Source organism: Corvus cornix, chromosome 13, assembly GCF_000738735.6.
Source record: "Corvus cornix cornix isolate S_Up_H32 chromosome 13, ASM73873v5, whole genome shotgun sequence".
NCBI classification, from domain to species: Eukaryota; Metazoa; Chordata; class Aves; order Passeriformes; family Corvidae; genus Corvus; species Corvus cornix.
The window spans coordinates 6,800,005-6,826,746 of NC_046343.1; the positions used below are offsets into that span (position 1 = coordinate 6,800,005).

General features: G+C 57.8%; 3 protein-coding genes across 3 annotated transcripts; 1 reads left to right on the plus strand and 2 right to left on the minus strand.

Annotated features, from left to right (window-relative positions):
- Positions 1-647: 647 nt before the first annotated feature.
- GM2A (GM2 ganglioside activator) lies at positions 648-5,512 on the minus strand. Its single transcript, XM_039559640.1, has 4 exons — positions 5,223-5,512; positions 3,284-3,436; positions 2,283-2,465; positions 648-2,168 (listed from the first exon to the last, which is right to left on the minus strand). The coding sequence occupies exons 1-4, from the start codon at positions 5,337-5,339 to the stop codon at positions 2,013-2,015; spliced, it is 609 nt and encodes a 202-aa protein (XP_039415574.1). The 5' UTR covers positions 5,340-5,512; the 3' UTR covers positions 648-2,012.
- A 4,607-nt stretch (positions 5,513-10,119) lies between these two features.
- On the plus strand, positions 10,120-18,076 carry CCDC69 (coiled-coil domain containing 69). Its single transcript, XM_039559639.1, is given in 10 exon segments — positions 10,120-10,369; positions 15,454-15,523; positions 15,971-16,122; positions 16,330-16,405; positions 16,592-16,665; positions 16,899-17,000; positions 17,187-17,306; positions 17,542-17,639; positions 17,814-17,894; positions 17,896-18,076. Coding segments are annotated over 10 exon segments (903 nt in total). The 5' UTR covers positions 10,120-10,321; the 3' UTR covers positions 17,978-18,076.
- A 3,505-nt stretch (positions 18,077-21,581) lies between these two features.
- LOC104689690 (cationic amino acid transporter 2-like) lies at positions 21,582-26,241 on the minus strand. The gene is made up of 9 exons (XM_019285985.3): positions 26,165-26,241; positions 24,663-25,035; positions 24,403-24,558; positions 23,978-24,146; positions 23,585-23,721; positions 22,995-23,217; positions 22,395-22,531; positions 21,937-22,039; positions 21,582-21,805 (listed from the first exon to the last, which is right to left on the minus strand). The coding sequence occupies exons 1-9, from the start codon at positions 26,171-26,173 to the stop codon at positions 21,673-21,675; spliced, it is 1,440 nt and encodes a 479-aa protein (XP_019141530.2). The 5' UTR covers positions 26,174-26,241; the 3' UTR covers positions 21,582-21,672.
- Between the last annotated feature and the right edge of the window lie 501 nt (positions 26,242-26,742).

Consider the following 26,742-nt stretch of genomic DNA (forward strand, 5'->3'; position numbering starts at 1 on the left):
TGGCGTCGGGCTCTGCTGCCAGGCAACCAGCAGCATGACAAGAGGATGTGGTGTTAAGCTGCACCAGGGAATGTTTAGGCTGGACATTAGGAGAACTTTCTTCACAGAGTGATTAGACATTGGAATGGGCGGCCCAGGGAGACGGTGGAGTCACCGCCCCTGGAGGTGTTTAAGGAAAGACTGGATATGGCACTCAGCACCGTGGTACAGTCGACATGGTGGTGTTCAGTCACGAGTTGGACTCAATATTATCGCAGTCTTCTTCAAGTTCATTGATTTTGTGCTTCTGTGATCCCCCGCAGCCGGGCTGTTCCTTGGGCAAGGCCCGCAGAGCCATTCAGGTGTCAGGGCTACAGAAGGTCACCAGGATGAGCAACACCCTCAAAGCCCCTCAGCATGGGCTGTGCCCCCCGGGACCGTGACTCTGTCCCTGCGTCCCCACATCACAACGCCGCGTTTGCAGATCCCTGCCCTGCCCCTCACACAGGAACTGGCCTCAGGGCTGCTCAGTTCCTCTGGCTGCAGCATCCTCTACTGCTGCCCCCACCCCGCCACCTCCACCTCCCCCAGCTCACACCTACATCCACACTATTCCCAGCCAAATAAATGTCACCTCAAGGTCACCCCCAGCAACAAGAGGCACCAGCTCCGCGTCCTGGTAAAAAGATTTATTAAGAACATGCAGAACCTGCCCAAAAGGAGGTTGCTGCCCTGGCACTGACGGGGAGCAGGGGCAGAGGATTAGTGCTTCTCCAGGCAAAGCCACAGGGTGAAATAAAGTGAGTGGAGGGCACAGAAAGGCAGAGGGAGCATATCTATGTGGTGGAGAAACACCCGCAGCAGTTAAGGCGTATAAAGTGCTTGGAGAAGACCAGCCCTATTGAGGGGCTAAATAACACAAGCAGGCAGGGACAGCAAGAGATGTGGGTGTCTGGTGGCACCGGGCACAGGGGAGTGATGACAGACACACCTGCCCTAAGAATCAGCAGGAATGACGCTGCCTGCCCACATCACAGTCCCCAGCCACAGCCAGGAGGCCCCCAGATAGGATCCAGGCTGCTGGTCTTCATGGTCATCTCCCAGTTATGCCATGTTCGGGATGCTGCTCTGTGTTTGGGTGCATCTGCCAGCCTAGGGGAAGGATAGTCCCAGTGCAGCCTCCTGTCTCGGCTCAGTCCCAGAGAAAAAATGAGATGAGTGGGACTGGTCCTCAACCAGGCTGTGCCCCAGCAGCTCATCACAGCCTTGTGTCGCCCTCTGGAGTGAGCACAGCCATCAACCAACCTTCTGCTGCTGGGAGCATCACCAGCCTCTTGGTCCCCCCTAAATGGGAATGTCCACGTGGGGCTCGGGTGGTTTCTGTCCTCTTATGTTCCTGATGTTTGCCAAAGGAAGGGCACGGGGAAGTGCCTTCACAGGTGCCTCATGCTACCAAGCTGGTCCTCCATGCAGGAGAGGAATGCAGCAATAGCAGACCCAGAGCTGCTGCACAGGGACAGGTCTCCTGCAGCCACGTTGGGGACACTTCTGCAAAACAGCCCTGTGCTCTGGCCAGAGGTGGTGGGAAGCAGGGACACCCTCTGCAACTAGTGCTGCATCCCCTCAGCCTACCCCAGCACTCTCAAACACTCCCTCATCCCCATGGACTGCTCCCAGAAATACTGCTTTTCCCTGGAATGTTTTTGTCTAAAATTGCCCTGATAGGATTAAGAAAAAAAAAAAGAAACTGGATAAAAAATACCAACCCCAGGTCATGCTGGGGTTAGGCTCCAAAGCCACCCTGTCCAGGCAGGAGACATGCTGGTGATGGGTTTGGGGACAGCAGAACAGCCAAAGGGGCCTTACTGGGTGTAGCAGGGGAGGGAGCGCGGAGGGGGGAACAAGGGCTGCCTCCTCCTGACAGCAGGAGGGAGGGACCTCACAGGGATGGGTTGGGACAGGACGGGATGCAACAGGATGGGATGGGACAGGGGACGAAGCTGGTGGGGAAAGGAGGGACGGTGTCCCACCCCTCAGTGGGAGTGCAGGGAGAAGGCCAGTTTGACACAGCTGAGTTCCTCCCCGCCATTGCTGACGACCACTCGGACACGGTAGTTGCCATTGGTCATCCAGGAAGGGAGCTCCACATCGGGCACATCGAAGTCACTTGCTGGCAGGGAGTAGGAGCCCTATGGGGAGAGGGGACAGATAGGCAAGAAGTCAACCAAAAGCCCAGCCCAATGCCAAAGGGCACGGTGGTACCCACTGGCACTGCCAGGGTCACCGCGGGAGCTCGGCCGTACCGCTTTGAAGGGGCAGTGGCAGGGGATGCCGTAGGTCAGCAGGGGCTCGGGGCAGGGCGTGCCGGGTGGGATGAGTTCATCGAGAATGCTGCAGACATCGTTGTAGGTGCAGCTGCCCAGCTGGTCGATGCAGGGCAGCTGGATCCAGAGGTCACCCAGCGCTTTCTCTACCACCAGCGCTGCCTGGAGGGAAGGTGTTCAGCACCAGCACAACCAGCACGGGCACCCACGGCTCCACACCAGCCAACTCCCTCAGCTCCTGATCATGCAATCTTTGAGGTGTTCATGGGGTCACTGAACGCCCTCCTGCTTTCAGTTCCTCTCAACCTGCAGTTTCTCTTCCTCCAACCTCAGCTTGACCCCTTAAGATAACACCCCCTAACACCTTACATGCCCACCTCCTTCCCCTCTCCTCTGCCTGTCCCAAAACAGGGTGCTCCCATCCTGCAGTTCTGGCACCACACTCCCCCAGCACTCACCCCACAGTCCCAGGCCCAAACAGGCACCATAGCATTGCTCGAGACAGCCCATGCACACTGGACGGAGAGACATGTTCTGTCTCATTCCAAAAACTTCCCAAAAAGTGGTGCAGGGCAGCTGGCATGGCCCAAGGCTCCCAGAGCAGTGCCATGGCATGTCCTTGAAAGGAGCAGCCGGCTTGGCTGCTGAAAAACAGGTCCTGCAGTGACCTCCCACTGTGGGGGAGCACCCACAGCACTTGGGTTTCACTTCCCTCCTGGAGCCATTACATCCCCAGGACATGAGACAAGTCAGGTGGTTTCTGTCCTAGGGACAAGGTTGGGAGGCTCCCAGCATGGGTCTCCCCATGCCCACTGTCCTGTTCTGGCTTACAGAGCTCAGTGTGCTCAGCCCTGCACCTCTCTGCACCTCACTCCCCAAGGGCTGCTCATTCCTGTACCCAGTGACAGGCATTTCCCAGCTGTCAGTGGTTGGGGAAGCTCTGCCTTCCCTCACCACACAGAGGCACATCTGGCACTTACCGTCAGAGGGGAACCCATGCTCTTGCCACTCTTGACAGCCGCGCTGACACGCAGGCTCCCTGGGATGCTGATGGGGTCAGGTGCCACAGAAAGGCTCTGCAGCACCACAGGGTCCCTCTTGTCACCACAGTTCTCCCAGGCAAAGCCACCAACCTGCAGCACCAAGAGACAGGAGGAGTTAGAGACAGGGCAAGCCTTGCCTTGTGTTTGTAGGAGGTTTATCCAGAGCTGCACCTCTGACCCCTGCCAAACATCTGCTCACAGAGAGCCAGAAAATGACCTTCAGCCTCTTCAAATGCCAATTCTTGAACTCCCGAGCCTGAGGACATTACAGAAACCCTCTGTCCGTGTGCCTCTGTATGTACTTTACACCCAAAGAGGATTACCAGGCTGCAATTTCCAAACTTGTCTCAGCTCTGCCTCCAAACACTTTGCATGTGACCAAGGCAAGATGCATCCTTCATGCCAACGGCACCAAGTAAGGTGTGTGGGGACAGGTCAGAGCAAGCTGGGACCAGGTGGTGGCTACGCTGCCCAAGGGGATGCTGGGCAGGGGTGTGGGGGGATCCCCTTGGAGGGGCTGTGGGGTTGGCACAGCCTCCCACCTCATCCAGGACTAGTCCTGCTGTTGTGAGCCCTTGTCCACCAGCTCCAGCCACCTGGTTCCACACAGGAGTGGGAATCACACTCAAGAACCAGATGAGCCAGGCTCATCCTCTGCCTGATACACCCCAGGGGCCTGATCCTGAGCTATAAATGAGTACAAATCCTGATCCAGAGTACAAATGAGCCCTATGGGATAATGAAAATCCACATGCAAGAAGATGTCACCTGAATGGGGGACATCACTTATGTGTCCTGTCTGAGTTAAGAGTCATGCTGGGACATCTCCCCTGTTTCCTATAAGTCCCACCAACCTGTCCAGCCACCACCAGTAAAGACACTCCGATTTAAAGGCGGAGGGATAGCAGCACTTGCCTGCAACAGCCACCTCCGAGCCTGCCAGAGGCAAGTGGCAAAGAGACGAGCCCCGGTTCCCTCCCCGAGCAGGTTTGGCCGGAGCAGCCCGTGTCCCCATGCCATGACGCGGGGCTCTCCCTGCCTGCTCGCAGCCGCAGAACCGGTGGAGGCTGTATTGCCTGGTGCCACACGGCAGCCCCAGCGGGCACAGTGCAGCCCACGCAGCTGAGCAGCCCATCCCACCATCCCGCTCGCCCGCCGGGAGCAGCCCAGGGCAGGACACAGCGCTCAGGACAAGCCGGGACAGGGGCAGGCTGCACGCCGACACAGAGCAAGAGCTGGGAGTTCGCAGCCCGAGAGTCTGCAGGCAAAGAGGCTCCAGGGAGCTGAGCATTGGTGTGTGTCTGCAGACTGCTGCCCACCGAGCCCCCTCCAGCCTTTCCAACCGGTTCCTCCTTCCCTCGGGCAAGCGCAGATTTCCTGGAAAATAAATTGTGATATTTCCCCTCCACACCGCGTGAGAGTTACACGTGGTAATTGGCTGTATCTTAATCAGCGCGTGTTACTGAGCCCGACCCAGCACTCCGTGGGAACAGACAAGCAGAACCTGGCCTGTTCTCACAGAGCAACAAAATGAGAGCTGGGAGACGCTCAGCCGAAGGACGAGGCCGCTGGGTTTCTGCGTTGAGAAGTGTTTGTAAACACTGGATCTCTCCTGCTCCGAGCTCACCCTCAGCCTCCAGCACTGCTCCCCAGAGCGGGGGGCTGCGGGGTCCCCTGGGGGTCCATGGACCCCACTCCCCTGCCCAACCACAAACACGCACCCACCAGCGACCTTCCACCCTGCCGGGGCAAGAAATGCTTCTGGCCTCCTGTAATCCCAACGGGATGACGGAGTCTTCCCCCTCTCCGCCCCGCCGAGGCCCCCCGGCAGCCCTCTCCGTGCCCGAGAGATGCGGGGTGCGGGGTCCCTCCTCACCTTGCTGAGCCGCCGGGCCCCGCTGCGCTCCACCAGCAGCTGCGGCTGCGGCCCGGCGAGCGCGGCCGGAACGAGCTGCAGCGCGCACAGCGCCAGCGCCAGCCCCGCGCACAGCATCCTCCGGGAATGCGCCGGGAACGGGCCGGGATGAGTCCGGGGAGCTGCTCCGAGCCGTGGAGAGGCGAGCGGCGGGCAGGGGCCGCGGCAGGACCTGGCTGGCAGCGGTGGGTCTAAGAACCCCCGCGCCGAGGGGATGAGCCCTCTCTCCGAGCCCGGCCCACCGCCAGATTCCCCTCCCTCCCCCGAGGACGCTCACATTTTCCCTACCCCTTTTGCTTTCTTCTTTTTCCCCTCCCTTCCCCGGTTTCGCTGCCAAGCGCAGGACTGGACTCGCAGGGATGCTGGGACGGGAAGCGGCGCTTTCCCAAGCTCCCAGAGCCGGCACTTGGAGCGGGGGGGCGGGAGCTGCACCCACCACCCCAGAGCACACACATCACCCCGCTGCGATGGGGGAGACACGACCATCTCCCCACCACCAACCCCTCCACCCAGGGCTGCGGTTTTCCTCACATCCCACTCGGGGGTGCCCCGGCGGTACCCTCTGGTCTGTACCCGGGATCGCCACGCTCCCCCCGCGCTCGGCACAAGGCAGGTGGCAGCTGAAGAGCAGAGATATTTGAGGTATTTCAGATATTTGAGACCCTCGAACCCGATGTATATGAGCAGGGGGGAGGGGACACTGGCATCGGGTAGCTCCTGACTGGGCAGTTTGCCACAGTACCCCTACCACCCATCTATCCAAAATGTTGGATTTAACACCCCCTCTTCCATCCCTAACCCCGGTTTTGCGCAGCATTTTCCAGACAGAGCTGCCCCAGGCACCCCCATCATGCTGGAACGGTCACGCGGGTACCCCGCCATCAGGAACGGCACAGTAGCATGGATTTTCCCATATACTTTGGTGGACGGATGCTTTTATCCTGCAGAAGGGGCTGAGCCAACCGAGCACACAGGACACAAGTGTGGCAGGGCTCAGACCTTCCCCCCTGCCACAGCATCGTCAGGACTCACTTGTGAAACCCTTCCCCATGGTCAGCTCTGCTCTCCCTTGCACGTGGACACTGCTTGGCCTCCCCATATTGCTCCCAGCCCTGGGAAGGGTTGCCTGGCTTGTCCAAACCCCTGTCTCAGCTCTATTTTTAGCCTTTCGTCCTTATTTAGCAGCGAGGCCAGGCGGGAGCGTGCAGGCAGGGCGTGGGAGCAGGCAGGGGATGTCGTGGACGGTGCTGCCCACCCCGCGCCGGCAGCGACAACTGCGCCGCTGATCCACTGTCGAGGCTTAAGGATGAGGAATAAATAGCCCATTCCTCCCACCCGGGAACGGAGCAGAAAGTTATTCCTTGGGATTAGTTTTCACTTTGAGGCCCTGGAGCAGCCGGAGGACAGGGATAAGGATAGGGATGCATGGGGAAAGGCAGCAGCACAGACGGAGCATTGTGTTTGGGGCTGGGAGGAGAGCAGAGCCCCTCACCTCGAGCCCCTGGCATCACATGCTTTTCTGCTTCTCACAGCCAATGTGGGTGAAGGTTTCACTCCCCTATTCTCATCCTTTTCTACTTCATTTTGCCATGGGGGAAAAAAGAGAATAAAAGACTGTGAGAACAGGTTAACCCACATCTTTTTGCTTGGAAAAACACAGGCAGGGACAGGAATGACTTGAAATCGTTGTACTACCTCAAGGCAGAAGTACATGTGACCTAAATCCCCACTAAAGGAGCCTGTGGCTTTTTCTGGGCTCCAACACATGCGAGAACTTCTGCAGTTCGAACAGTTTTTTCAGCTATCTCACCCATGCAAACTCGAGTCACGAGGTCTCAGCAGACCTGGTTAAACACCTTCAATTTGCATTGAAGAAAAGCAGCCGGGACTTCATTACCTCTCATTTACAACAGCAAACAGATTGCAAGTGATGAACAGGGCCGAAGGGTGTAACCACGACCACCCTCTCTCCACTGCCTGGGCTTCAGCTCTACCAGGACCCATCAGGCACCACCACAGGCCAGCTCATCACCCAAAAACCTTCCAGCAAAATATCCTCCAAATATCCTCCACCTCTCTTTTTTTTTAATTTTTTTTTTATTTTTCCAGACTGGGTTTCTGAAAATAAGATATGCAAACAAAAAAAAAAAACCAACAACAACAAAAAGTGACCCCATGTGCACTCACAGAACCACTCTGCAAACAGACCATGCAGGGCTGGCACTGACACTGCCTTGAACTCATCCTGTTGTGCCCAGTCCTTACCAGCTGGAATCAGAGAGAGAGCCACAAGAGACACTTAAACAGTTTGCACAAATGCTTTTCTTATCCATAAGCTTTGGCAAACACTTTAAATGACCATTGGTACAAATTAACTCGACTTTCCAGCTGTTATCCCATTTACGGCAATTCAGACAAGCATGTGATAAAGCCTCCTTGTCTCACTTTTCTAGACAAAACCCTGGAGATATCTCCAGCTGCTGTCATTCCTGGGGAGAGATCAAGACAACACCAAAAAAAGACATTTGGGCAAATTTCAAAACAAGCTGAAGCTGCTTCAGGTGGGGCCACCACACACCACCTCTGCTTTCCTGTCTTTGCCTGGGCAGAAATTCCCTCACTGCCACAGTCCCCATTGGCTCCAGGCTCCTATGTGCAGCGTCCAGGCCCCTGTGCTCCCGAGATCCCCGTGGTGTTCTGGTTACCCCTACAATGCCATGGAAAGCCCCCGCTTTGCAGTTTCTGGATGTTTAAATGCTGTCCTCAAAAGGGAGCAAGTTTTCAGTGTATTGGGGCAGAGGAGGATAAAGCAGGGCTGAGATGAAAGACCTGTCTGGCAAGCACACATCCCATGCAGTCTCCACAGGAAAGATTGGAGAAACTGAGGAATTGCTAAAATCAAGCTAAAATAAGAGACCTTCGGGATAGCACAGGCAAGGCTTTTGGCAGGCAGCCTCACAGATGCACCCACAGGCTGAAGGAAGGGTGTAACGTGGTCTGGGCAGCCCTGTCTCCAAAAGTCAGCGATTTCTAGGAGCACAGGGTTGTCACACCAGAGCCTGCAGCAGAAGCTGGGGATCAGGGTGCTGGAGCTGGCCTCACTGCACAGGCCCATCCTCAAGCCCCAATTCTGCTCTGCTGGCTCAATGCCTCAGCCTGATGTGACCAAACTCTGTTTTTCTGCACCATTGTCAAGAGAAACCCCACCTGGAGCCCCATTTTGTGGCACGGGGGCATCTCAGAGCACCCCTTCAGCACCCCACAGTTAAAAGCAGAAATTTCCACAAGCACATGTGCAAACTCCTGGACCTTGGTGCACCAGCAAGACGTGATGGCAGCTGGACAGGATCCTCGTCAGCTGCCCACACAGTTGCTTCTCTTTGCAGCCACGGCCCCAGCGATGCAAATTCAGCCTGGAAATCGGCATGTGCTTTGTGCTTGCCCCTGTAGGCCTTCAGTCTCTAAAGTCTGGACCAGGATTTTTAATTAACCTTGGAGAGGTGGAGACCTGCACCTTGCACCGTCAGAGCTTTTTATCCCACAAACGATCTACTCAGCCCAAATAAGTACTCTCATGCAGGGAAGGAGACTTGCCCCACTCTGAAGTGCTGGGAGAGATAAGAACTGAGACTCTCAGGTGGTTTCTGAGCAGTGGGAGCTGATGCCAGAAGCTGCTGTGACTCACGAAATTTCACTGAGGTTGAGCAGCACCCACCCAAGAGGACGCAGGCAACTGGTCCCACCAGTCCCTGGGAGACTTGGGGCAGCGTGGGCCTGCCCCTTGCCTTCCCCACCCTCCCATCCAAGTGGTGTTTCACAATTTCCCCCATCCCAGGGTTACCAGGGCAAGAAAAACACCTCCAAGTCGAACGTGACAGGATGACCAGGCACCTCCACTCCTTTGCCGCCCAGGCAAAATGCCAAGGTGTTGGCATCCCCGGAGCCGCAGGCTGCTTGGACTTCTCCCAGGGGATATTTGGAAAATGTCAGAATAGAAACTTGTTGACAAAAACTTGTGATGTTTTCATACAGGCACAGCCTCGTGACCAGGTTCAAACAGTTCTATTTCAGCAGTTCTGGGTAGCACCAATGGGTTTTCAGGTCAAAATATGTGGTCATTCAGAAATGTGTAAAGAGGTAATTTTAAAAAAGCATTTTAAAAAACCATCAAAATCAAAACATTTGGAAGAACCTGTCTTTCCTCACATTAGTTTTTAGATGGGACACTTTCAAGTCTGTGTCTTTCCCTGCATGTTCAGGACCCATTTCCAAACTGTAGGATTTCCTCCTACAAAAAGGGCACCCTGGCTCCAGGCCCAGCATTTGGGGTGTTTAGGATGCTCAAGAGAAGGGTTGCCAGGATGCAGTCCCTCAGGCAGTATGGATCACACCGAAAGCCCTCTCCAGCCAGCACAAGGACCCCCAGAGCAGAGCTTCTGCCAGGAAAAACACCCCAAACCCACCACTTTTCCACAACTACCCCCACACAAGCTGAAACTTGATAGGGTGATGGCAAAAGCCAGATGGATTCTGCTTTCTCACTCTCATCCCTGTTCCTAATGGGGCTGGGGTGGGTTCAGCAGTGGAAGCCCCTTGAGCAGCTGGTGCTGGGGGTCCTGCTCCCACCCCAGCTCTGGTGCAGGGGTCCTGTTCCCCTTTCTCCTCGCCCAAGAGGGGACACGCCAGAGCAGGGGTTCTGCTCTCCTTACCCCACACCCAGAACGGAGCATCCTCAGTGCAGGGGATCCCTGGGACAGAGCATTCCCGAAGCACCCCGGCCCAGGGCGGGGACACCCCGGGGTGGAGGGGGCCCAGGGCCAGCCCCGGGGGCGGGCAGGCTGCGGCCGGGGGCCCTGCCCGCGGCTCGGGGGTGCAGAGCACCCTCTCCCGGCGCTGCCTGTCAGCAGCTGCCGGACTTTTTTATTACTTCTTTTTTAATTATTTTTTTCTGCCTGCCAGCTGGGGCGGCTCATCCCGTCCCGTCCCGTCCCGCCCGGTGCCGCTCGCCGGGGGATGCCGCGCCCCGCGCCCCGTGGCTGAGCGGGTCCCGCCGGGGCTCCATGGGCTGCACCGGCAGCGCCCTGCGCTGCTGCCCCGTCGGTGCCGAGGTAGCGGCTGCGGGAGCTTTTGGGCTGGGCTGGGCTGGGCTTGGGCTGGGCTTCGCTCGGGGTCGGGGCTCCGTGGGGTCGGGCTCTCGTGGGACCGAGGGTACGCGTTGTCGGGGTTTGATGGAGTTGGGGTTCGCGTGGGGCTGATGTTTGCGGGGAGCCCTGCTTGCACTGCTGGGGACGAGGGGTGTTGGGGGCACCCGGCGTGGGTTCCTCCCTGCCCCGGGGAGCGGTGGGGCCGGGCGGTGTGGCTGTCCCCGGCTGCGTGGGACCCCACCGGCATTGTGGTGGGGGAGGTGGCAGCGGGGACAATGAGAGCTGGCAGCCACCCGCCCTTCTGCATCCTTCTGCACCCTCCTGCACCCCTCCAGGCTCACCCCCACGTCACGGGAATTCCATAATTAAGGGGGTGCAGCATCTGGGATGACAATGCCTGTTGGGAATGCTGGTCCCATAGAAGACAGGCATGGGTTCCCCCAGCTAGACCTCTGCCAGCCTCCCATACCATCGTCCCTCATCCCAAAGGTTGTGTCCCCTTGTGCTGAAGGCATCACTCCTGTAGGGGAACACTCCTGTAGGGGAACACTCCTATAGTGGAACACTCTTGAGTCCCCCTCAGATCTCAGCATGTTGCTCTGTACTGAAGAGCTCTTCCATGAGGTCTGAAATTATTTGCTGATTGTTATTATCATTATTATTGTTACTATTTTCATTATTTGATGTGCTCATGCTGCCCCAGTGCCGCACCCCTAACCTCGGGAGATGTTTTTGCTGTCGGATGTGCTGTGCTTACTGGTGTTGGGTGTTGTGATTGCTGGAGGGTGGCAGGGGAAGGAGGGAAGGCAGAAAGGCCCCATGGTGCTGCCATGCCCCTGGCACAGGTGGCCCTTTGCAGACCCAGCTGTGAGAGCCCGGCTGCCCAGGACCACAGAACCCACTGCTGGATGTGCAGGGGGAGCAGGCACGGAGCTCGCACAGCCCTGCAGCCAACAAGTGCCTTTATTTACAGCACTTGCAGGCTTGGTCACTTCTCCACATCATGGAAAAAATCCCACTCTGCTATGTCATAAGATCAGACACTTTTGGGCCGTTTTGTGACTCTGAGAGCTTTCAAGAACGGGCATAGGACAGGGAGAAACAGCAGCCCCAAGGCCCCAGGTGCTGAGAGCCCCACGTTTACCGAAACACGGAAATTTGTCATTTGCCTGCAGACACTTCCCTTCCTGCACTTGCCTGCTCTCGAGCTCCTCTGCTCAGCCCTGTGCACTCCCCACCAACACTCGTAACCCATAAAACAGCCCTGCTGCTGTGGCTGAAAGTCATTCTGAAAGCAGCACCTAAAATCCCCGTTATGGCTAAAAGGCATAAGGGCAGGCGTGGGGCCACTCCTGTCCACGTTCTCATGTCCCAAGCGCCAAAAGGCAGGATGGGAGACCTTCACCTCCCACTGCTGATGGGTGGACTTGCAGAGTTGCAAGATGGGTGGACTTGGGGTTGCTTGGGGTTGGGGGAGACTTCACACCCTGGGGGCAAGGCCAGCCAGAAGCCATGTGCAGGTCACAGGGTTGGGGACTCTACTAGGGCTGGGGGCTGCAGAGGCTTTTGAGGCCAGTGCCGGGTTTGAGGTGACCTTGAGGAGCTGGTGCTGGGTTGGGTCTGGTGGGTGGATGACATACCAGGAGCCGCTGTGTGCCCTGGGGGAGGCGCCTTGGCGGCCTCATTCTTCTCTGGCACCAGTCTGCGGGCAGCGGGGTGATAACGGAGGCACAGAGAGAACCCAGCCCTGAGCTGCAGGCGCTGTCCCCGGGATTTCCTTCCCCTTCAGCTCCATCCACCCGTGCTTGGCCACTCACGGTCACCGCTCGCACTTTGGTCACGCTCCTGGCGTGAGAGAGGCCAAGTTGCCTTCCCAAAAGATCAGGGCTGAGGCTTGGCCGCCTTCCAGGGCTCGGGTGAATTTATTTTCAAGAGCTAGGAACTGTACGTAGCACCAGGAGTCAGGGAAGGGTCAGAATGCAAAACTCGAGGCTGTCAACAGTGTGAAGTGTTTGCCTATGGTCTGCGGCACAGATCTGACTGTAGGAGAGGTGATAATCACCTAACACAACCATCACCATCACTGGAGAAAAGACAGCAGCCGGGTTAAAGACAGGTCCCACAGACCTGTGCCAGCATTGCTCTGGCAGCACTGAGCATCTGCTGCAGGTCCTGGGAGGTGTTACAGTCATGGACCAAATCCTGGCCCCCTTCTCCACAACCACAAAGCAAAACCTCCTCCCCAGGAGCAGAGACAGGATTTAAATACTCATTTCCTGCCTCTTTGTGATTTCCTCTGCTAGGTTGCATGGTTGAATTGCTTAATGTACTTGTAAAACAGGAAAAGAGGAAGAAAAATACAGTCCAAAACCCCACCTCACGCTAAGAGCTGAAGCAGAGGCTGCAGCCACCTTGGCTGCCCACACTGTGCCCGGCTGCTCTGCACTGGTGCTCCCTACCCCAGCACCCTTGGAGATGACTCAGGTCCTGTTGGAAATCCCTATTAATCCATCTATAAACAGTTCTGCTCCAGGCTATTAGAAATATTTAGTTTTAAGAATGTAGATACTTTTGGTTTTTTCATAGCTGGAAGGTATTTTTGGCAGAGGTTTCCAAGACTTTACAGGATAAGCTACACTGTGGATGGCCCCCACCTGCAGGATGTATCAGGCTGCTTCTTCCCCTGGCCAAAACTGTTCCAGCTGGAGCAATTCCCAACCTGCTCCTTCCACACACACAGAGTAGATTCCAGGATGATTTTCCAGCTCTCTAAAATGCGCCAGGCAATACCAGAGGCACGGGGTGCCAGAAAGCTGCTCTGGAAGTGGCAATGGAAAGTCCCTCCATATTTCAGAGCTCTCAGCCAAATTTTGCTTTTCACCCCAGAGGTGGAGCTTTTAACCCAAAGGACAATTGAGTGCTTATGACTAAAATTAGCTCTAGACACTTTTAATTGCTCCTAGAGGTAGGAAGGTGCCTCACTCATAGCCTCAGGGCAAGTATTTAGATTTGTCTGTTGATTCTGGTGAACCTGTTGCTCGCTTCAGCTATTTCTGAGTTCAGTGCAGGTGTCTCAAATCATCTTCCTTTAGAGGCTGAGGAGCTCTCAGGCCCCATCACGCTGGATTTGGGGTGTGGGGGAGAGGTGAGGATTCCCTGGGTCTGTGCTGGGGACATTGCCTGTGCTATGGCAGTGACCAGCTTAGGCTCTCTGTCCTTGGGCATCACTTTGCCAGTGAGCAGGTCACATGCAGCAGAGGTGGTTTGGTTTGGGGGTTTGGGGTCCCTCCTGGAGGTGGTAACAGCATCCTGCTCTCAGATCTGCTGAGATCATCCAAAACCCTTGAGATCTGTGTCACCCCCCTGTGTCAGGAGGGTCCTCCTACACAGCCTTTGCTTTGTTGCAGTGAAAAAAAAGGGGGGAATATGCGGTGTGGGGTGAGGGGAGGAGGCCTTTTGAGACTCCTGTGATGCCCTCAGGATTGCAGAGCCTCCACTGTCTCATTCATCTCTCCCCTTGCCCCCCATCCCTGGACTTCAAAACCCATCGCAGGACATGGATACATTAAATACCAGGGAGATGTACAATGTCATGAAGTGTGTCAGGGGCCAGGTGGGGATCCCTGGGGACCCTCTGCAGTCAGGTGTGCCAGGGTTCAGCGGCACCCCAGGGCACCCACGCTTTTAGGGTGAGCTGTATAAACGAGCAAAACAAGCCCTGTGAACTCTTGACTGCCGGGTGCCTCCTCGCCCCCTCGCCTGGGCCACGTTCAACGCCGCGGCTGCTCATGCCATAGAAGGGAAGATAAAGCCGAGGCGTCCCAGGGGCTTGGAGTTCTCCTGCGCTCTGGAACTGCGCCTCCCTCCAGCTCCAGAAGGGGGGCTGCAGTGGAGGCGGAGACAGGGACGCCTGTTTGCTTTCCCTTGCTTTTTTCCCAAGCCAGGTTCCCTAATCCGGGCTGTATTTGGCCGCGCCACTGTGCGCGGGGCCGAGCCGGGGAGCAGCCGGCGCAGCGGGTTCCCGGCTCCCCGCAGGCAGCTCGGCTGCTTTCCTTAGGGAGCGGTATTTTTAGGAGCAGCTCTGCCGGGGGCTGGAGAGCAGCAACGTGTCTGCAGGTGAATTTTCTCGCCGCTCGTGCATCTATGCCCTGCCCAGAAGCACAACTCAGTGATGGGCATCAGGGACCAGATCTGCCCTGCACCAGCGAGGCCGAGCCGTGAGAGCCTGCGAGCTTCTATCTTTCAGCAACTGATAAAAATATATCCACTCTTTTTTTTTTTTTTTTTTCCCCTCTTCTCCCCTCCAAGTGCCTAAATTAAACCCATGCAGGGCTGGAAGGCATCCCATGGAGCTGTGCTGCTGGAGGCAGCTCCCGGCTCTGGGTTATCTCAGCCCCGTGGCAGCAGTGGGAGCGTGCGGGAGTGCGGGGCTGTGCAGCACATTCCTGCGCTCCTGAGGTCATTGCTTGGCCGCCGCCAGCTCTTGCCTGCTGCCAGCCCTGCACAGGGGCTGTATCGCCTCTGATTTATGGTTATTTTTCATTTCTCACTGCCGCTCCAGCTGTGTCAAAGCTCATCTGTGTAAGGCCCTGGCAGAGGCGTGTGTTTGGGGGCTGCAAGGTGCCAGGGACCAGACTGACCAGAGCATCCCAGGACAGGAGGAGGGTGGCAAGGGAGTGCCAAAGCTGGAGCCCTGCCAAGTGCTGCCTGCTCTCCCCCCCAGATGTTTTGCTGCTGGAGCCTATTTTGCACCAGCACCCTGTCAGGGGGATGTTGTGAGCATCCCCCGGGTTTTCCAGCTGAGTACTACATGGTGAAATGCCTGGGATGCAGGGAAGTGTGTGAGCTTGAGGCCACCTGATGGGCAGCACATGCACACCCATGGGTGCTCAGGGCTGGAAGAGGGCAGGGGGCTGGGGAGGGACCACTGCTGCCCGAGGGGCTGTGTTCTAGCAGAGCTGATGCAGGCTCAGTGCAGGGTGTTCTCTGCCTGCAGCCACCTGCCCCTCTCTGTTCCCCCTTGCTCCAGCCCCCTCTCTCTCTGCCAGAGACAGCTAAAAGCCCAGCAGCAGAGGGGTCCGGCTTCCCAGGAGCTCTCGGCCTTGAAGACAGAGAATGGTGAGAAAAAAATGGATTTTCCCTCGATGTGCTTTCTCAGAATGATATTAAGGAAGCAGTGGACAGACCCCAGCACGGCACCAGGGAGGATGGGGATGATGTAGGTTCATGCTGGTGCAGGAGGGCAAACAGCATTCCAGAGACAATGGCATCCCAGAGATGATGGATCAATGGCATCCTAGAGCCAATGGCATCCCATCATCTCAGTCAGACAGGTCATCCCCAGAACAGGAGACCTGGCAAGCTCTGTGCCCTCTCTGAGCCTGCCAGCACCATCCCAACTAGTGCTAATTTGGACCAGTGAGATGGAGGGAGGTATTTCTCCAGTGGGAAGAGGGCAGGGCTGAACCTGGCCCATCACATTGGCAGGTTCAGCTGCCCAGGATGTCCAGGCAGCCCAGACAGAGGGAAGCAGCCAGTGCTGTTTCAGCTGTGTTTGTCTTGCAGCCAATGCCTCCCTACTTCCTGAGGATGGGGAGAAGGCAGCAGTGCCAGAGTGGACGGACAGTGCGAGATTCCTCCAAGGCCAGGAGGAGGAGCAGCTGCGGGATGCTGGCCAGGCAGGCAGTGAGAGCATCTCCCAGGACATTGAGATCCAGGTCAGTTGGAAAGGTTGGTGCTGCTGGAGGCAGCAGCTGGGCATGGAGCGTGTCACCAGCCAGGACTTCCCAGGCAGTGATCATGGACCTGGCACATGCTGGGCTCCATTTTTGGGAGGAGGACAGGTCTAGGAAAGGGTGAGGAAGCCCAAAGCAGTGAAGCTCTGCATCCCTTCCACTGGGATTTCTCATATGACTGCTTCCCAGGTGGAAAAGAGAAAAGAGCTGGAGCTGAAGGAACAGTTTGATGCCCTGAGGAGAGAGCACACGGAAACCCTGCAAGGTGCGTGCCGGGGCAGCAGGGCTCCCTGCAGCCCCCTCCCCTCTCCTCGGTACTGCCAGTGCCCCTTTGGCTGCCTGTAGGGCCACGGTGATGCTGTCCCCTATTCTCCAGCACTGTGGGGCTCAGGTGGGGCCTGCTGCCCCAGTGTCCCCACACTGGTGGCACTCAGCTCACATTCCCCCACAGAGCTCCAGAGAGCACACGAGCAGGAGAAGCTGCTGCTGGCAGAGTCCCACCACAGGTCTGAAGCAGCCTTACAGGTACCTGCAGAGAAATCCCTGGGGACGGGGGCCTGTGAAGGGCTTGAGGACCATCTGCTGGTTCTGCCAAGGTGTCCCACATTCCTCAGTGGCCACCTCAGTTCCTGGTGTGCTCAGGGACCACATCAGTTCCTCCAGCTCTGGGGTTATTTGCATACCACAGCCCAGCAGTCCCCACGCTCAGAAAGAAATCCCAGATACCTCTTACTCTGCTTTTTCCCTGGCTCTCCTAGGAGATGATTCAGGCACTGAATTCCCAGCTGAAATCCTTCCAGGACAGGATGAAGCGGGTGGAGGAGTCACTCTTGAGAACAGACTACAAGAAGCACATCCAGGTGCAGGGAGGGGTGTCAGGGAGGGGACCTGCTACGGGGTGCTGACCCAAAGCCAAGGGGCTTCTCTGATGGATCCTGGCAGGGTGGGGCTGGAACCAGAGGGGAGCACAGGACAGCTGAAGGGGAGAGCAAAGCCTGTCCCAGAGAGGCATTGAGGCCCTTTGAACACAAGTGGTGGCCCTGCAGGAGCACGGGAGCCCCAGCCCCTTCTGGGAGCAGGAGCTGGAGAGTCTGCACTTCGTCATTGAGATGAAGAATGAGCACATCCACGGGCTGGACAAGAAGCTGCTGCACCTGGAGACCGTGGTGGGTTGAAAGGGGGGGTCACAGGTGGGCTTTCCTCTTTTCAGCTCTTCCACCCACCTTAATCCTGCCCAGAAACTGCAGCTGGAGCAAAGGTGGATGGAGCCCGTTTCCTCTCTTGGCATGGGGAGGGGATGCAGGCACAATGCCACCAGGCCAGCATTTCACCCAAAATGGGGTGGCAGGGGCTTCAGAGGTGCTTCCCAGCTCCCTCCTCACCCTTATGCTTCCCTTCCAGGAGGAGAGGAACCTTCTGCTGGAGGAGAAGGTGAAAACCCTCCAGCAGGAGAACGAGGACCTGCAAGTTCGCACCCAGAACCACTTGCTCATGGCGAGGTAAATGCTGGTCCCACCCACCCGGTGCACAGGTGGCACCTCCGATGGGGGGGACAGGTGGCAGTGCGGGAGCACATCGCAGCCTGCGGTGCCACCGGGTGCTTTCTGCGAGGAGCAGAGGGGCTGGCGGGCGCTTTGCCAGCGGCTCCGGCAGCCTGTGCCCTCTGCACGCAGGCAGCTGTCCGAGGAGCTCCAGGCCGCCCGTGGGGCGCTGGAGAAGGAGGCACAGCTGCGGGATCAGGCTCGCCGGAGAAGGAGAGCTGCTGTACCGTGTGCTCAACGCGGGACGGCGGCCCCTTCCCCATGGCTGCGGCGAGGTGCCCCTCATCGCCACGTAGCACCGACGGCACCGCGCTGCCGGGGGACTGCCGGGGCTCCCCTCCGGCCCTGTGAGCCCAGGGCTGCCCTCACAAGTGCCCCCAGTCGGGGCAGGGCTCCGGGCTGGCCGAGCCCTCGGGGCGCCTCATGGACCGGAGTGATGGAGCATTTCACGGGACGCTTACGCCTGCATTTCCCCAGCCCGTGTGGGGCTGCAGCGGGACCCTGGCCACCCACCGTGCACTCCCTGCACCCCTTCCCCTGGTGAGGGGCTGTCTGGGGGTGAAAGGGATCAGCCAGGACACAAAGACTTGCATTGGACTGGATCTGACCCAGTGCTTGGCTCCGAGTATAAACAACACCAGTGCTGCCCAGGCCACTAGGACAGGATGGGGACAATACAAGCACCGGGGGAATGAGGAGGGCACTGGGGACAGGGTATTAACCTCACTAGGCCGAGCTCACACCCACGCCCTCCTGTTCCAGTCACCTCCTCCTCCTTCAGCAAATGTCTCCCAGGTACTGCTCCTGCAGCCCAGGCATGTCCCAGCTCACTGCCACGAAGACCCCAAGCCTTCCTTGTTCCCACTGTCCATCAGCAGCACCACCAGTCCCATCTTCTCCCCCAAAAGCTGGACAGAGGCTGGAGCTGCAAGTTCAGGGAGCAAGCATCCTCCCAGGGGGTATCAGGCTTTGGCAGGTCACATCCCTCTGCTCGAGCCAGTGCATCCCCATCGGGGAATATGCTGCCAGCATGGCTGTGGGTCAGGGCTGGATGCACAGAAGCACTTTCCCCTGGGTGTGGTGGGAGTCACTGCTCCGGAGCTGTCACAGGCCTGTTCCCTCCCCAGGGCTGTTTAGCCAGGGCTGTACGTGTGTGTGTGTGTGTGCACCAGCCAAGGTGCTGCTGGCTGTAACAATTACAAATCTGTAAGAAGCAACAGCCTCAGGAATCCCATGTCAGTGGTTTGGGGGGAATGGTACAAGAGCATCCCAGAGTGGGGCTGGTGCTCCACACCCCACACAGTGGGAAGAAGGGGAAGGGTGGGAGCAGGCGCCACAAAGACTCGACAAGGAAGCTCCAGAGGAGGCCCTTAAGGCCGATCCCCATTTTCCTTCCCTCTTTTCATTCATTTCAATGGGCTCCCAGCACAGGGCAGACCCAGACCCTCCCAGCCTTGCCAAGGCATCAGGGCCACTGCAACAGCCACTTCCGTCCTTTGTGCTGACCCTTATCAGGAACAGAGCAGCTGAACGGGCAGCCAGGAAGGCAGCGTGGATGTGGGGTCCAGCTCTTACCCACACACCTCCATGGGGTGGCCAGAGGGGGAAATGGGGATGCCTGTTGTGTCAGAAACATGTCCCCCCAGGGCACCCTCTGCTCCACACATCATCCCTGCATCCCCCAGGTACTGTAGCAACAAAGCAGGGGATGCCCCAGCAAATCCCACCAGGGATCAGGATTTCTGGACAAAGGGATATGAGGCTGGTGGGGTCTGGCATCCTGCTCCGGACACCTGGTATCATGTCCCACTGCCCCACAGGCAGATCCTGGATGGGACTTGGAGGAATGTGCCTGGCTCTGGGAAAGGGGACTCTGGGAACTGAGGAGGAGGAATAAATGAGTGCAGAAAAGGACTTGCCCATGGTAAGGAGGGAAAAGCCTGGAGCAGGCAGTACCTTGGCAGTCATGGGGGGAATGATAGGTCAGCTCAGGCTGGGTGCCCAGGCAAAATGGAGGGTCAGGGCAGCACGAGAAGCCCCCACTCCACAGTGAGCAGCTGAGGGACCAGGGTGGGCGAGAGCAAAGGGGGCTGTGGGGGGCTGCAAGGAAAGGTTTCAAAGGAAAAAACCAAAACCCCAGCCCAGTAACAGCAGCAAAAACACTCGTGTGCTTTATCCTCTCCAAACAGAACTGCTTCTGCAGGGGCTCGCTGTGAGGCTGCTCAGGGAGGTTCACCCGACTCGGGGAAGCAGCTCCTGCAGCTCTGACAGGGCTGGCCCCTTCTGTGGGATGGGACCCACAGCCCAAGGGGATTCCTTGCCCCCTGGGCACAGGATGGAGGGAGCCAGGCACTCAGGGACGAGCCATCTCCTTTTACTGCCCGGGAGCAGATGGGCACAGGGCAGTCCTGCAGGGCTCCAGGGCCACTTCTCTGGCTCTGATTCCCGGCAGCTCCCGGGGTCCTGTCCTTTCGGGCCAGTGGCTCTCAGTGCTGTGCCAGATCCCATAGCCAAAGTAAATGAGGAAACATGGGAAAGGGCAGAATAGGGTGTGTATGGAGTGTTTCTCTTCCTTTCCCCCCCAATCACCAAGTGCTCGCCCCTTCCTTTGGGCCACATATCAGAGGGCAGGGTGTTCCCACCACCTCTGGACATCAAAGGTCAGCATCTCCTCCCTCCCCACCACTGTTCAGAGCAGTATTAGTGCCACGGGCTCTCAAACCACCAGAGTTCCACCCAGAGGGGCTGGTGCCAGCTTTGGAACCCCGTGAGTGGCCGTGCTTATCCAGAGCCATCCAGAGCAGGTACCGCAGCCAGGCGGCCGCGCTGAGCCGGGCCATCAGCACAGTGTTGATGGAGATGCTGAGGACAGGCAGGAAGGGCAGGCAGGGAACCTGCAGGGAGCACAAGGGTAAATTCCACAGCTAAATTCAGCTCTTTGCTGCTTTGACTAGTTGCCCACAGGCAAGGGGAAGCCCAGCCTGGCTGTGAGGCTCTGAGATCCAAGCTGGGACTGCAGCCTGTGCTGGAGAGGGATGCTTGTGGAGGGTGTTTTGGTTGACAGGTCCTGCACTGGGGCAGGAGGTACAGCAGGATTTGAGGTGGGAGGCAGCAAAGCACTCACAAAACTAAGCCAGGGTGTTAAGGCCGGGTATCTTTTTACTGGAGAACAGCTCTGATTCCCCAGCAGGCACTGGGCTCAGCTGGGAGATGCCCCTTCAGCTCTCAGGCCATGGGGGAGAAGAACCCTCATGGTCCCTATGGAGAACTCTGTGAGCTACATGCTGCCTCCAGCAGTACCTTATTAATGTGGATGCAGCAAAGATCTGCCTGACCTAACGCTGAGGGAACATCCCCCGGTGCCACCCTTTCCCCACAGGGCTGCAGAACTTGCCTGCACTCAGTGCCCCAGGACCTTCTCCCTGGCATGTCCCACAGGCTGGGCTGGGTGCTCACCATGAAGGATGCTTTGTCCTGGTTCTGAGGCTGCCTCCAGATGAGAAGAGCTGCCACCAGGATCCCCAGGAGAAGCAGGGCCAGAGCTGTGATGCACCAGGCACCTGCAGCCCACAGGCAGGGCAGCCCAGCAGCGCTCACCCAGCTCAGGGCACAGGCCAGGGCGGCTGCAGAGGGACCACAGTGTCAGGGCAGCTTCCCTGGGCTGGGCCCATCCCTCTCCCAGGCTGCCATGGTGGGACAAAGAACAACCAGGGGACACAGCTGGGTGGCTTCTCGTGGTGGGTTTCGCTTTTCTCTCCTGTCTGGGAAGCAGAGGGAGTGGGAGGTTTCCTGAGGTCCTCTTGGGGCAGCCAGCTGCGTGGCCGTGGGGTGAGGGCAGGAAGGAGCCAGGCAGCCCCTGCATCTGCTGCTGGGGGGTTTCCACTGGGCAGGAACCTGCCAGCCCTTGCTACAGTAAGGATGCCCCCCATGGGTCCCCCCACACCAGCTCCCTGTGGAGCCCATCCATCATTCCCAGACACACCTACAGCTGTCAGAGCCCAGACCACCACAGCAGAGGAGCGAGGGGTGGGATGGGGGGCGGCCGAACCAAGTGGTCCCACCAGAGCTGCACAGCTGGGACCTTCCCCACAGGAGTGTCCCAGGTGCTGGGTTCAGGCCGATACCTGAGGAGCAGACATTGGATATCAATGCACATAAACCTGCACCTGCAGTGCACCCAGGCCACAGCCTTGCCCCAGGCATGGCCCACATCAGAAGCTGGGTGAGCCCTGTCCCCTGTCCCCAGCAGTCTCACCTGAGCAGCAGCACACAGCCAGCCACCATCGAGTAGGCCAGCAGTGTGCCAATGGACATGGTGTCAACCAGGGCTTTCAGGTCAAAGAGAAGGGCCAGGAGAGCTGCAGGGAGAAAAGCCCTTTCAGCCTCCCAGCAGAGCTGGCAGTGCTGCTTTGCCCACCTCAGTCATACTGTCCTGACCTCCCCATGTCCCCCTGAGACCCACTGCAACAGAACCTCGATGAACTGGTGATGCTTTGGGCACCAGTACGAAGCATCCTGTCACCTCCTGCCTGGCAGTGCAGAGAGGCTGAACCAGTGTCTGGAACACCATCGAGGCCATGGTCCTGGCCCACCATGAGGAGGTCTGTCTCTGGGCAGAGAGACAGTGCTCAAACAGCTACAGGCAAGTGAGAGGGAGAGAGGACACCCACCAAGCCCTGCTCACAGTTAAGGGTAAGCCAAGCACTCACTCACCTGCCACTCCCCCAGACACCAGAGTTGCTACCACCGGGCACTGACGGCGACTAACTTTGGCCAGAGGTTTGAAGAGGAGCCCGTCTCGAGCCATTGCATACAGGATCCATGGCATGGGGAACATGGAGCCCAGGAGGCTGCATGAGAGAGGAGATGGGGGAGAAAAGGGGAGGAATCCAGGAGGTGCCATCCTGTCTTTTGCTCCCAAGGGAACTCCCATTCACCTGTATGTTCCATGACCTTCTCAAGACCATTCTGACAAGATCATCACCTTCCTCATCATCAGATGAGGGACATTATCAGGGAAGAGATGTCTGCAGTCACCAGGAGCCCTGTGCATGCCAGAACACCCCAGCCCACTCTTGTGGACACAGTGTCACCTGACCACTTCCTCCAGTGTCACACCAAGGGGTTTGGCTGCTCTCCCTGATCAGGAAGGGCCAGGCTGGGAACAACAGGATTTGTGTGGAAGGGATTTTGGCCAAGCAGGAAAGGCAAGGAGGAATTCAGGAGGAAGGGGTTGGGGACATCTCCTGGATGTGTTACAGATCCAGTCCCTTGCTCTGAACCATAGAACCGCCATCAGAGGATGCCCCTCACCTGGTGGTCAGGGCACACAGTGACCCCGCAGCCACAGCGTACTTTGCACTGCTCCAGCCAATGTACTCAAAAGCCACTGGGAGTGGGCTCATGGTGTCTAGGAGGTAGTAGGGCATCATCAGGGTGAGGGCAGCAGACACCTCAGAGTATGCCAGGAAGCAGATGAGGAGGGAGAGGATGATGCCCATGGGGATGGATCTCTGCGGGTCCCCCACTTCTTCCCCTGGGGAGGACAAGCTCAGCTGTAGGAACAGATGCTCATTTAATGTGCATGGCATGCTAAGAGCCCAGCTCAGGCTGGAGAGCAGATCCTATATCCCCCCAAGAGAGGACACAGAGACCTTCTAGCAAGGACCACTGGACCTCCTGAGCCCCAGGGATACTGGGATAGAGAACATCTCTCCTTCAGGATTAGCCTAGACATTTCACGTGGACTCTTAGGACGGGCAGGAGAGGGTGGCTGCAGCACAGAGCTGGGAATGTGCCCATTTCCCAGCCTTACACCAGTTCCCAGGGCTGTGGGGACAGTCACTGCCACAGCCTCCCAGCCTGCAGGGGGGTCTCACCAGCAGCACCCCCACCTCACTTACCTGTGGTAGCAATGCAGTCAAATCCAACAAAGGCATAGAAACAGGTAGAGACCCCAGCCAAGGTCCCAGTGAAACCATACGGCATGAAGCCTCCCACCCCAAAGGCACTGGTCATGTTGTTGGCCATGGACTGGTTCCTGGGAGGAGGAGGAAGAGTCAGGCAGCGCAGGGGGGTCAGTGCAATGGGATCCCAGGCTGGGGTCATCCAGGATGAACAGTCCATGCAACCTGCTCAGCCCTCAGCATCAACCCAGCAGGGCTTAGGACTTTGGCTCTTTGACACATTGCCAAGAGGGACAAACAGAGAAAGTGAGATTTCCTGGGATAAAGCACTGGGGGTTGATTTCCCATCCCACTCTGAAAGCAGCACAGGGAGAGTGAAGCCTCTCATACCCAGCCTTGTGGGCAGCTGCCTGTGGTAGGTCATCCTCCCTGAGCTTCCAGTTGCTTGTGTCACCTTTGATGAAGCCGCTCACTGTGACAAAGAGCAGGACAAGCACGTTGAGAGCTGTGAAGGCTCTGTTGACCATGGTGGACTCCTTCACTCCAAAGGAAAGAAGACCTGGAGAATAAAACATCAAAACTGGATGAGCTCCCTGGATGATGCCAGGGTAGACATTACTGGGGAGGGTGGAAAAGGGGGGCAGTGGTAAATTCAGGACAACTTGCAGATTTCCCCAGATTCCCTTTCTATTCCCCGTTCTTTGCTCAGGGAAATGGTAAAGTCTCAGATGGGGTCAGCACCATCCTAAAGAGCCCACAGTGGGGTGAGGAGCTCATCGTACCTGATGGAGGGTGGAACAGAAGGAGGCACCTACCTGCCAGCAGGACCACCAGGCCAGCAGCAAAGGCATCTGGGTGCTCTGCCAGCCCCACAGAGCTCATGGCTGCGTGAGCACCCAAAAATCTCCCCATCTTCTTGCCAAGGAGCTGGTCAAAGGTAGCACTCCAGGCCCGGGCAACGCTGGCAGTACCTGGGGAGAGGTGATGGCTGTGTTCTGGTGGTTCTGGGAGGTCTCAAAGGACACCCAGCAAAGCCACCAACACAGTGGTGAGAGGGATCGAGAGGGCCTTATACCGATGACGTAGGACAGCAGCAGGTTCCACCCAGTGAGGAAGGCCCAGAGCTCGCCCACTGTCACGTAGCTGTAGAGATAGGCAGAGCCAGCCAGGGGCACACGGGCCCCAAACTCGGCGTAGCACAGCCCTGCCAGGGCAGACACCACAGCTGCAATCAGGAAAGAAAGGACGATGCTCGGGCCAGAGCTGGTCTTGGCCACCTCCCCTGCCAGGACATAGACACCAGCCCCCAGCGTGCTGCCCACTCCCAAGGCAACCAGATCCACGGTGGAGAGGCAGCGGCAGAGGCTGGAGCCCTCTGAGCTGGCTGGGACTCGTTTTCTGCGGGAAAGCAGCTTCGGCACAGAGTGTAGGTGGCCACAGCTCGGCATCTGTGGGAGAGGAAAGCAGCAGGCATGAGGACACTGCTGCCCCACGGGCACTGACCACCCTGGGGATGTGACAAAAACCCAGCCTCAGTGATTTGCTTGCAGCTCCCACCATTCACACAGTGCTTCTGCACTCACTGGGTGCTGCCTGTTGTCTATCTCTGCCAGAAAAAACAGCCCATTTTGGAGCAAGATGGGGCTAAAGCAGCTGTGCTGCTTTCTCATCCCCAGTGACAAGTGGAGCAATGCATGACTGGGGTTTGTTTGGCTCTGTCCAACTTGTGAGAGAGGACAAGGACACCTGCTTGTCCCCCTGCCAGCTCAGAAAGTCCTGCTGCCCCAGAAGCCTCCCCAGCAGGAATACACAGCCAGGATTATCCCAGCTTTGACACTGAAACTATTTGAAATGCAGAAACCATGCCAGAGAAGGAGGGATGGGAGATGCTCTGCTCCTGGAAGTTGCCTTGAAGTGCACCAGGAAGGACCCACTCGCTCAGCTGGAGATGCTCCCACAGCACCTGTAACTGTGGGTCAATGGCACAGCTCAGGTCTGGATCCCCTGGGCCATCAGCCCGTGCAGTGATGCTGTGGCTTGCTGGGGCACCAGTGGGGATGTCAGGCAGGCAGAAACCCCAAATTGTGTGACATCTGTGCTTGGGGGGAAGGGGGTGCTTGGCATGGCATACCCGGGATTTGTGTGCCTTCCCCCATCCTGCACACCCTTTCGCAGGAGCTCCAGGACTGGAGAACCTGCCTTCACATCCCGCGGTGCTGCCAGGACCTCCAGGTTACCCCACAGCAAAGCAAAATCCGTGCCAACGCTCCAAAGTCCATAACCTGATACTTACACGGCCGGGAGCTGGGTGGAAACCCTGTCCAGTGGCACAGCCCCGTGGCACAGGGGACATGTGATCCCCGCTGTGGCGTGGAACTGGGGGACAAAGGAACAACCCTGCCCGGCACCCAGACCCGCAGGATGAGGTGCTCCTTGTGGCACGGGGAGCTCCGATCTCCAGGACAAATGCTGTCCCCTGGGAGTGAGAAGCCGCCGCCCTCCCGCCCCCCAGCAGCACCCACCCTCTGCGCAACCCCAGCCCCGCCCAGGGCACCTCGCCCCGGTGATTTTACTCACCCCGGCCATCCTTGGGGCAAACTGCTCCAGCGGCGAGCTGGTGGGGACGACGAGCCCCAGGCAAGCCCCCCTTACACTCTGCCCTTAAATCCCTTTTGGGAGTGCCCTGGCCCTCCCCCCGCTGACCACCGCTCCAGGCTGCACAATGGGAAATCTATGCAGAAATATTTTTCCCACAACGCCTTCCAAATCATACACACAGCCTGCAATGCTAATAGGCTCAGAGGCATTATTGAGGGAGTTTAATTCACTTTTCCAAGCTGCCTGGGCAGGTGGAAGGGAGAACCCCCTCCCTCTGTCCCTGCTCCCTCGCACCAGGACCCACATCTCCACCTCGGTGGAGCTGGTTTTGGAGGAAATGCAAGCAGAGAGGAGCAGTGTTTAGGGGTGTGTGCACCTACAGCTATGACTGACCCCAGCTGCCCCTGGGGAACACGGCAGGAGGTGAACAGGTCCCAAAAGGGACTGCAGCAGCAAGGCAGAGGAGCACAGACCCAGCTCCACAGGACGTTTGCAGCAGCATATTCAGCTGTAACTCCCTGAAGCAAAGTCCTGAGGCTGCTTGCACTTTCCTGGTA

Excerpts from the sequence above, each read along its gene's own strand:
- LOC104689690 (XM_019285985.3), bottom strand. Across the intron at positions 24,559-24,662 it reads GCTGCTGTCCTACGTCATCG|GTACTGCCAGCGTTGCCCGG; the intron begins GTATAAGGCCCT and ends ACCTCTCCCCAG. Across the intron at positions 21,806-21,936 it reads GGCTGTGTGCTGCTGCTCAG|GTATCGGCCTGAACCCAGCA; the intron begins GTGAGACTGCTG and ends TCTGCTCCTCAG.
- GM2A (XM_039559640.1), bottom strand. The coding sequence starts at position 5,339 with ATGCTGTGCGCGGGGCTGGCGCTGGCGCTGTGCGCGCTGCAGCTCGTT. Across the intron at positions 3,437-5,222 it reads GGGCCCGGCGGCTCAGCAAG|GTTGGTGGCTTTGCCTGGGA; the intron begins GTGAGGAGGGAC and ends TTGGTGCTGCAG. Across the intron at positions 2,169-2,282 it reads GCCACTGCCCCTTCAAAGCG|GGCTCCTACTCCCTGCCAGC; the intron begins GTACGGCCGAGC and ends CTCTCCCCATAG.